General features: G+C 34.4%; 1 protein-coding gene across 2 annotated transcripts; it reads right to left on the reverse strand.

Moving 5' to 3' along the window:
* Window positions 1-6,905: 6,905 nt before the first annotated feature.
* Window positions 6,906-9,996, reverse strand: LOC112685223. 2 transcript variants are annotated; one of them, XM_025557046.1, is made up of 2 exons: window positions 9,965-9,996; window positions 6,906-8,225 (listed from the first exon to the last, which is right to left on the reverse strand). In XM_025557046.1, the coding sequence occupies exon 2, from the start codon at window positions 8,199-8,201 to the stop codon at window positions 7,365-7,367; it is 837 nt and encodes a 278-aa protein (XP_025412831.1). In that variant the 5' UTR covers window positions 8,202-8,225; window positions 9,965-9,996; the 3' UTR covers window positions 6,906-7,364. The 2 variants fall into 2 exon arrangements, with proteins under 2 accessions (XP_025412831.1, XP_025412832.1); XM_025557047.1 differs by lacking the exon at window positions 9,965-9,996 and adding an exon at window positions 8,526-8,599.
* Between the last annotated feature and the right edge of the window lie 767 nt (window positions 9,997-10,763).

The raw sequence follows: 10,763 nt of genomic DNA on the forward strand, positions 1-10,763 counted from the left end.
GTTTTCGAATATATGCTGAAAACAAGACTTGATTGGTGGCTAGAATCCAACTCTGTTTTACCTGCAAACTTGTTTGTCTTTAGGAAGGGTTTGGGTACTATGGAATGCCTCTCGACTTTCATTGGTAACATTTACCATGCTTTTAATAATAAGGAATTCCTTGTCGCCACATTTGTTGACATCCGCGGCGCCTTCGATTCCGTGAACATTCCTACCCTCATTACCTATCTTCTCTCATTAAATAAGCAGACTTAATAAACAATTCCTGAATTTCGGGGAGGGGGGCTGAAGACCCCTTAGCCCCTCCATAAATATACCCCTGTGGAGCCCCATACAAGCGCAGGGCCCGGTGAGGCCGTACCGCTTGCCCCCCTCTAGCACCGGCACTGTTTGTACTAAGTGTATGCACATCCATGGAGATTTAAAATTTCCACGATTCATATCACATCGAATTAAACACCAAATTTTTTATTGCATATTTGTTCATAAATACATATATCTTGCATATTTAATGGTTTTTAATAAATTAATTATTTTAATTAACTGTAAATTTTGTAATCGCCTCAAATATACATGATAGGTATTAACAAACATACGTACTGTTATCATTTTATAAATTATCACATCGTGATTGAATAAAAAAAAAATTATTACAAAAAGGAAAAATAATTCAAGAAAAATTGTTGTATTTAATTGAAAAAATTTTATATTCTAAATCGCGAAGCTGATAACAAGGGCGTATTTGAGTTGAGGCCATGGGGGGGGGGGAATTAATTTTTCTTCAATACAAACTAAAATAATTTACAGTTCATTACCTATAGCTCATGTTCTTATTATAATGATTTATTTTTTTTTTATTTTAACAAGAATTATATAACCTGTACCCTTGGGCACAATAAGAATATATGATATAATATTTTGTATATGAAAGCGTGAGGGAAGAAGCCATCCAATGAAAGCACTACCTATTTGTTTATTAATAATTTTTTTTTTATAATTTTAATTTATTCATTTAGTAAATCTCGACACCAATTTCTTTTCAGTCGTCGTGTGGGATTGCCTGGAATTGTGTGCAAGAAGCTAAGTTGGATATAAGGGGATCAAGATGATATGGAAGTCTGTTATGGAATATTTTGTAATATGTTACTGCTTCAGCGTGAACTGTTTTAATATTTAAATCTACATACAGAGTGTAGTCGGAGACATATGATGGGGCGTTAGTGATTAATCTTAAAATTTTATTTTGAACGGTTTGTATTTTATTTATATTGGTTTTTTTTTGCATTACCTTATAATTGTAGGCCATAAGTTCACATGGACTTGATTAATGATTTATACATGAGAAGTTTGGTGTTTAGTTTAGTGTGTTTGTTAGATATTAGTGTTTTAATTGAACCTAGTCGTTCGTTTAGGATGAGTTTTTAAGTTCTGATATGAAGTACCTAGGTAAAGCGGCAGTCAAAGGTTAGGCCTATGTACTTACCAAATGGGATGAAGGGATTGGTTTGTTACTAAGGGGGACTTCTGGGTAGGGAGGAAGACGAAGAGTGAACGTAGTATGATTGACTTTTGATTGGTTGACTTGAACTTGCCATTTTTCATACCAGACAGATATTAGGTATAGGTGGTTTTGAAGATTTAAAGAAACAATGTGTGGGTCTTCATGTACTGATATAATTGCCTTATCATTCGCAAATTCAGCTACAGATGTTGGAGAGGTAGGTTGGACTGCTGCATATATATTATATAGTATTGGTGAAAGAATGCCACCTTGAAGGACTCCTGCACAAATTTTTCAACATTTGAAAAGGAAGAGCCAAACTTGATTTGAAAGTGACGATCCGAAAGGTAAGATTTAATGAGTAAGAAATATGTTGGGGAAGAAAAGCTTTCAGTTTATATAGCAGCCCTTCATGCCAAACCCTATCGAAGGCTTGTGAGACATCAAGGAACACGCATGAGCAGTGTTATTTCTTTTCAAGAGAGAACGAAATAGCATCTACTAATCTATGCAGTTGATGAGTTGTGGAATAGGAGGCACAAAAGCCAAATTGAGTGTTCAGAAGTATGTTACTTGAAGAAATGTATGGCAGAATTCTTTTAAGAATAAGCCTTTCAAAAATGTTTGCAAAAAAGGACAAAAGACTTATAGGTCGATATGAAGAGGGTATATCAAGTGAGTTTTTAGGTTTTGGAATTACAATTATTGTTGAAAATTTCCTAAGTTGTGGAAAGTAAGCTAATCTTAGAGAGGCATTTATTAAAAACCGTTAGCAAGACAATTGATCTTCTTGGGAAGCATTTGGCTATTTCCGCTGTGGTAAGATCATAACCAAGGGATTTCTTAAGGCTATAGTTCTGAATTACATTTTTAATATCGTTGGGAGTAAAATATTTCGATGGAAGAGTAGGTGGAAGTGGGCTATCGAGAAATCTGTTAACTAAAGCTGCGTGTTGGGGAATTTTTATATCAGAATGTGGCGTGAACATTTTTGCTAGGTGAATTTTTAACAGTTCTGCTTTGTCAGCGTCTGAAGATGCAAATCTACCGGATGGGTTTATTAATGGCTAACCAAAGGCCACCGTCTTTCGATAACAAATTTGCAAGGTAGTTGGCTTGTGCTTGAATTTTGTGGTTAGAAAGAATTTTTTTTAGAGAGTTTGCCAGGTTGTTAAAGTTACGCTTGAGAGAAAGGAGGCAATATCGTTGTTATAGGGCCCTTGCTCTGCGTTTGTTAGCTATTAATAAACGAATATGTTTAGGAATTGAAGGGGAGTGGTTTATGTGCTGTCTGTGTATAATACTAGCATCCCATGCTGCAGTTTGAATAACGATCGTAAAATTATTAACGGCTTCATCAATTTCTTGGGTGGTTTTAAGACTAATTTTAAGGTTAATGTTTTGATTAACCAAATCATGGAATTTTTACTTATCAGTGATCAAGTGGAAAAGCTTTGGTAGACAAGAACGAATTGGAGGAGCAACACTAACAGTTAGAAGGACAGCTAAATGGTCTGAGCTAGGTTCAAGTAGATTAGAAGTCGTGAAGTAGATGCTGCTTGGTGTGTTGGAAACAAAAATGTCGAGTATATCGGGTTTTTTGCCAAATGAGGTTGGCTAATAAGTTGGTCCAGGGGGAGCAAGAACCTTGAAGCTTTTCTGAGTTATGAAATTATGAAGTACATTACCTCTAGGGTTGTTTGTGCAGCAGCCCTAGCTGTAATGATTGGCGTTGTAGTCACCGCCTATAATAAAGTTATGGCCAAGTGTGCTATAGTAATCAACGTAATTTTGAAAGTTCATATTATATCGTGGTAGAAAATATATTACAGATATTGTGGTCGGTACGTTATTGAGATGCATTAATATGGCACAAGATTATAAATTTGGCTGACAAAAGTTAGGGAGATTTTGTTATACTAGGGAGGCTTTGTTATAAATTGCAGCACCTCCATACGCAGTATTATCTGGATGGTTGGTTTTTTGAAGATTATACCCATTTATGGGAACATGGGAATATTTAGTGAAATGCGTTTCTGATATTAGAGCAATATCGATACGTTTTTCCTGTAGTACTACCTGTAATTAATTTTGGTGATTTTTGAGGTTGTTAGTATTAAATTGGAGAGTCATAAGCGAGTTCCTTGTAGGAGAAGACATATTTTTAATCTAGAAGTTTTGAAGTTATGTTGTTTAGTAGGGCGATTAAAGGATTAATTAATTGTTTAAACTCATTAATAAAGGTTGATATTATTTTGTCTATGTCTGGATTAGGTGAAGGTACCGTATGATTGGAATGAGAATTAGAAGTAGCTTGGGCGTAAGTTGGAGTCGATTCTAAAGGGTATGTCCTGGAGGCTTTCACTGTGAGGGTATCTTATACATAAGTATTTTTAAATCTAAAATTATTAGTTAAGTGATTACTTGATTTTGACTTTTTTTTTTCGTTGTAGATCCTTATAAAGGGGGTATCCTTTGTAATTTGATGGATGATCGCCAGAGCAGAGAGCGCACTTGGGTTGGGCATCATAGGTGTTCGGACAGTCTACTGATAAATGATGACCACCGCAGCGAACGCAGTGAGCTGGATAGCCACAGTACGATTTGATGTGTCCATATACTTGGCAATTAATGCATTGACTAACAGTTTTAGTCTTATAAGGTTCCTTCACCTTAATTTTTGTGTGGAGAAAGGACGTGAGTTGGAAGATGTCATTGGATTGGCTGATTGGTTCGAGGTCCACAAAGAACAAAGGTAGTGGATTTTTATTTACTATGTGCAGGATGGCTGAAACCTGCCTGACTATAAATAGACGTTGTTCGAGTTCGGATTTGATTAACTCCGGCGGAGTAATTGAGTGAAGATTGTGAATGACAACTCGATATGGTTTATCTTCTTTGAACTGGTAGGTGTGAAATTAAACTTTTTCCTCTCTTAAGAAACGGACCAGAGTTCAGTATGAATCTGAATTGGTTGTCATAATTTTGAGGTGGTCTGCCAGAGCTTTGCAGTGGAAATTGTCGATACCAATAATCTCAATGAGTTTTGTGTACAGATCAGTAAATGTAACGTGTAATAGTCTTGAGAATATTGGTGGAGATAGAACAAACTTAGGTTCAACGTGTAGGGATGCTACAGGTTTTTTAATATTAATATTAGTTGTATCAATCGTTGGGAGCATAGTATCATGATCGTTTTGTGATAATACTTCGTAACGATTTGCAGAAAAAAAAAACTTTATTTTTCTTCACCGGTGATCATGGAGTGTTTTGTTCGAAAGAGCTAGAATGATTTCGTTTACCGTCCTTTGATAATTTGACTTCGTACCAATTATTCGAATCGTCGTCCATATTTTCAATAACGTCTACAAGATCATTAGTTGTTTTTAAATGAGTAGATAGTGTATTATTATTATTTTTATTTTTCTATTTCGGTGATATATTTGAAGGCCACGACATATTATCTTGAGAATAAAGGTCACGTACGTTGCAGCGATAGCGCGACCAATATTGTATTTGTATAAACGGTAATTGGTTGGTTTTAAACGCATAAAATTTTTTAACATTTTGAAAATAACGCGCATTGAGCGCTGTTGCATTTTTATAAGTTATATATTATAAGCTTGGTGATTTTGAATTTTTACGAAGTAAACTTGTCACATTCGAACACGAAATAATATTGGGATCACAACAATTAAAAGGAGCGTACGTATGATAATGTGAGTAACGGGCAAGGTGCAAATCGCGACTAAGTTATAATGAAAACTTATTATAATGATAGACTAGTAATTTATATTCTTAATTTTTTATACATTACATTTTTTAAATAAATCAATGTATTATATTCAAAAAAAGTACGAAACATCGGGGGGGGGGGGGCAAATTCCCCTATGCCTCCCCTTCATATACGCTGTGGCAAATAACAGCCATTTTGTCAGGGAAAGAAAACAGTATTATGCCACCGAACGTAACTTCTATGTATTCAAGTATGATGTTTGCATCGATAACTTCGGTGGATATAGAAAGGTCTTTTAGTACCTATAAGTCAATCCTAAAAAAAAATTCTGAAAAAAGAACTTCAATGACATCAGAAAATATGGAAAAATATATTATTGTTCACTGTTATGAAAATTATTAATAGAACCTATTTTAATATTTTAATTTTAAGTGTTGTTCTGACAAGTTTTAAACTTTATATTATTAATGTTTAAAATATTTAAAGTTTCAAAAATGTTATTTTAAAAGATTTGTATTTTTTTTAAGTTTTCTATTAATTTTTTGAGAGTAGGTAACTTCAAATGATCTAAAATATTTATTTTTAGTTTTTTTTTTTATTTATATTATCATTTTAAAGTTTCCTAAAAGTTTTAGATCGATTTAAATTATTTGAAATATAAAGCAGTCGATATTACCATTTTTTTTGTTTTTGATAAAATATTTAGAATTTTATTTGGTATATAAGTGTGATTTTTAAAAAAAAAACACATTTTATAAAGTGCAACATAATGCATATAATTGCATATTTAGCCATTTTTTTTTTGCATATTTGCATTATATTCGACACTTTTTAAATGAATATAAATCCGGGCTCTAGTAATGACATTTGTATAATATTTTAAATTACTTATTAAGTAGCGCGCATAAAATATAATAATACGTGGATATTAGCTTATGATATTACAATATCCATCAAAAGTAAATGGCCTTGAAAAATATGTACCTAGTTAAAACAATTTCATTTGATAATGCCATTGATAAATTTGCCTCCATAAAACCAAGAAAAGTACCATTGTAATATTATATTAAATAAATTTAAAATCATCTAACACAATTGTAAAAAAAATATTTGAAGAAAATTACATGTTTTTATAATGTATTGATTATTTATATTTTAAAGTAATATAAATAGTTATTAAAGTTTATTAGTAATTATTACCTTGTATATAATGTTTTTATTCATGCTTTATATATCTTAAATGACTTGTTGTAAAAAAATGCAAATTTCCCATTGGTGGGGGGGAGCGCAAATATAGTGATTCGCTAGGGGCACCACCAGACCTCAATACAGCCTTACCTGTGATATTTAAGTGACATAATGGTATAGGTTTTTGATAAATCAAAATTTACTGTTTGTATATCCTAAATTTGCTATAATTCTCTGCTCAATATTCTGTTCCGGGTACGCTTTGGGCTAGGGCCACACAAACGCATAAAATGCGTCGATACACACGTACTTTTTGACGTGCATCGTAGAACTACGGGAATTACGGCACACGAGTAAAAAATAATGCATGTCAAATTTTATCGTCGTATTATTTCTTAAACGCACGTATAACAAACGTCGAACATATTAAGTAAAAAAATTAATTTTTTTTTTTTTATTAACGAAACAAAGTCTGCGGCTTCTTAACCCATTGGACAAACATAATATTATTTATTATTATACAGTATTATACGTGATTAGTCATTTTATATATAAATAGAATAAACATAAAACGAAAAGATAAAGACAGTTAATAGGTATAAAGATAAAAATTTGGTGAGTAGTCCTGTGTTGTGAAGAAATTCCAGGGTCGTTGAGAGATTTTAAAATTGTATTGTTTTAAATGTGAACGTCGGTTGCGTGGTCACACGGCCGCATTGTCATATATACAATACGCACGTTGTATCCCATCCAGATGATCCTAACCCGTCCACAAGTAATTATAATATAATACAAAAATAATAATTAGTATTATTATTATTATAAACATAATAATGTTAAATATTACGTCCGTCACAACGTGCGTACTGAGTGCGTCCGTGTGACCCCAGCCTTAGGGTTTTAAAAATTGCTACAGCGATTACTAAAATGGATCCAACATTATATCAGGGTTTCTTCATCGTTCTCGTCGTTGTCGTCCTGCGTTTGACCATTGACCACCGGTTTAGCCATACGCTCGCCCACCACGTTGATCTTCCAAACTGTGGCCGGCTGATCAGTGTCGTCGTCGTAAGTCTTGTCATCGATGGTGAACGCGTTTGCTTTGTCGTCAGAACTCAGGTCCAACGGATAGCCGTTCGGGTAGTCCACGCGATTGGTCTCCTGCGCTACGATCGGATCCTTATAACCATCCGCTGGCTGCAGGTTACCGCCGGGCAACCAATTGACATATCCGGTGGTCATGGTCATTTTTTTCGGCAATCTCCGTCGTGGCCACTTACGCAGACCAGGGTTTGTTGCGGGCGCCGACCCGATTTGCCATTGCTTCATCGTGACCGCGTACACAATAGCGTTGCACAGCTGCGAGATTGCGGAACAGTTACTACCTACGTCTCCAGTCACCGAGCATGTCATGTTCACGGATGTCGTACGCATCGAGTTCAGAGACACTGGATGCGCTGTCACCGTCGATACGGGCATTGGTGGCTTATGCGTCTCTGCAAAAGTACTCGAGTGGTAGCTCGATGATACCGAGATCCGAGAAAACGTGGTCGGTGAAACACTGGATGGCGCCGGGGACGACGACCGCGACCATGTCCATTTTCCCAGAAAGCAACAGGATCTTGGACTCCGCGTTCGGGTCCTACTGCCTTGAGTTTTTCCCGAAGACATAATTTTGTAAATGGATGGTGAACACGGCGTCAAGTTCAAGACGGAGGCACCCGTCAAAGCCCATATTGTGCACGTGGTCAAAACTACTTGTGTGAATAGCTGCATTTCGCACTTACTATCAAACTATACCTGTAGAAAAAATTCAAATCGTCAAAGTCGAATTGTTCGTAACGGTTCAACTATCGATCAGAACCAGTTAGTTATAGAAAGGTCGAAAATGTTTGTATATTATTGATATCTTTACACTAAATATAATAACGAGAAATATTAAAGTCACTAAATATCGTGTAATGAAATTGAAAAATTATGGCGCTGTTGCTTATAGTAGTTATATGTTGATTAATGTTGTTACAATGTAACGAAACACTGACGAGATGATTTCTATACAGCCAGTATCTGTAATCAATAGAGATAGGAATTGTGACGCACTTTGATGAATCGATTCAATCCACTTCAGTCAATTCATCGAGTCAACTCCCAATTCACTAAATCAGCTCTTAATTCTCAATTGATAAGTCAAATCATATCTAAACCAAGTCATGATTTGAACTTAAATCTTAATGTATCAATCAAATCTATAAAATTATAAAATGTTTTTCAGCCGACAAATTATCACACACTACACCTAAATTAATTTTCAGTGTTGGTACTTGGTAATGTTGTATTGAATTGCCGAGTATTCTTGTCTATGTTGCTGAGTCGACTCTTAATTTTTACTGTTTAATGCAAGAAATAATCATAATATAAAATAAAAAAGAACAAGTAGAAAATATGGTTAAAGGTCCTCATAAGCTATTAGTTTTTGCAACCATGTGCGGTGTACGCAGTGGCGTATTTCGGAGGGGTGTCCTTCATATCTGGACATCCCCGACTTTAAAAAAAAAGCCCTTATATATTGGAAATTGTTGTTATTTATTTTATAGTATACTATTTTTATTTTATTATAAAATAATTGGTATTTTTATATACACGGCAAAACTGAAATTAATTTGTTTAAATTCGACGACACAGAGACTTATCAACAATTTTTCAGGGATACCCAGATATTATTTGAATTTCACCGAATCTTTACAATAATAAAAATATCAGCAGGCTGCAGCGAAAATACAATAACAATAAAATATTGTGTGGGTATGTAGTATATTTCAATCTAGTTTACAGTTTGTCAGTTTTAAGCAAGAAACTCAAATTTTTATAAATACTGTACCCCTTTTTATCAATAAACTTTTTTAGATACCCTTTCTTAGTTAGTAAACTAAAATAAATATAAAACAATTTTAAAATTTGCGTGCATTTTTATTTCATGAAAAACTAACACACAAACAATGTTAAAAACAAAAAGAGCTTACTTTCAATAAAATTAGTGAGAAGGGTGAGCTTGTTTTTGTTGGCACAATTGATCAATATAGGGTTCTATATTTACTTTTAACATATATTAAACTTGAATAACCATTTTCCACATAAATTATTTAAATTTAAAGGTTTGTTGGCCAGACTCGTGCCCCTTAAAAAATCTCGAGTACCCTCAAGAGGTACGCGTACCATGATTATTCGTCTACTACCGTGCTGTACGTAGGTACCATCGTCCACCATTGTACCAGGTGATTACTGAATAACGTATGCACTTATTTATTCAATATAACTAAGGAGGATCTAATTTTACTTAGGTATGGAAAACAAAGATAACATATTTCGTAATACAGTGTATACATGAATAAAATTTATAATAGGTATTCCTTATTATACAATATAAAATATTATTATATATATATAATTAAATTGTCAATTATAAGAATGTGCGACACTGACACATATATGCATGTTAAAAAGTAAAAATATGACTACATATAGTTAATTATATTACTTACATGGAGTAAAAAAATTGTAGTCGGCATTTTTCATATTATTCACTCCTCCCCCCCCCCTTGATTTTCATCTTCGGGACGGCCCTCATCGAAAGTCATGTGTTGCTTACAAGGAAAAGTAAAATTAGAAGAAATTCTTCCTCCACCTGAACCAACCACTTCACCTCTCCTTACGGGTGATTATCTGAAATCCAAACAATTTATACGCATTTAGTCTGTTTTTGTTTCAGGAATAAATAGGTTAAAGAACTGTAGGAAAAAACTTCGTCTAGATGCATACTTAGAAAAAGAGTTTGTGAAAGTAGTACGTAATACGTTTTTACAACATTACAACCAAGTAGATACAAAATCAATGATTACAACATTTTAACGGATGTCATATTGACACGCTTTTGTGCCCTCTTTAGTACGTGTGTTAAATATTACGTCCGTCACAACGTGCGTACTTAGTGCGTCCGTGTGACCCCAGCCTTAGGGTTTTTAAAAATTGCTACAGTGATTACTAAAATGGATCCAACATTATATCAGGGTTTCTTCATCGTTCTCGTCGTTGTCGTCCTGCGTTTGACCATTGACCACCGGTTTAGCCATACGCTCGCCCACCACGTTGATCTTCCAAACTGTGGCCGGCTGATCAGTGTCGTCGTCGTAAGTCTTGTCATCGATGCTGAACGCGTTTGCTTTGTCGTCAGAACTCAGGTCCAACGGATAGCCGTTCGGGTAGTCCACGCGATTGGTCTCCAAACAATTCATACACTATATATGCCATTATAATAAAGCGTTTTAAATTACTTCTTTCAAA

Source organism: Sipha flava, unplaced genomic scaffold (assembly GCF_003268045.1).
Source record: "Sipha flava isolate LNK unplaced genomic scaffold, YSA_version1 269_pilon_pilon, whole genome shotgun sequence".
NCBI classification, from domain to species: domain Eukaryota; kingdom Metazoa; phylum Arthropoda; class Insecta; order Hemiptera; family Aphididae; genus Sipha; species Sipha flava.

What these genes read in the sequence shown, in the direction of transcription:
- LOC112685223 (XM_025557046.1), bottom strand. Translation starts at nt 8,201, where the DNA reads ATGCAGCTATTCACACAAGTAGTTTTGACCACGTGCACAATATGGGCT.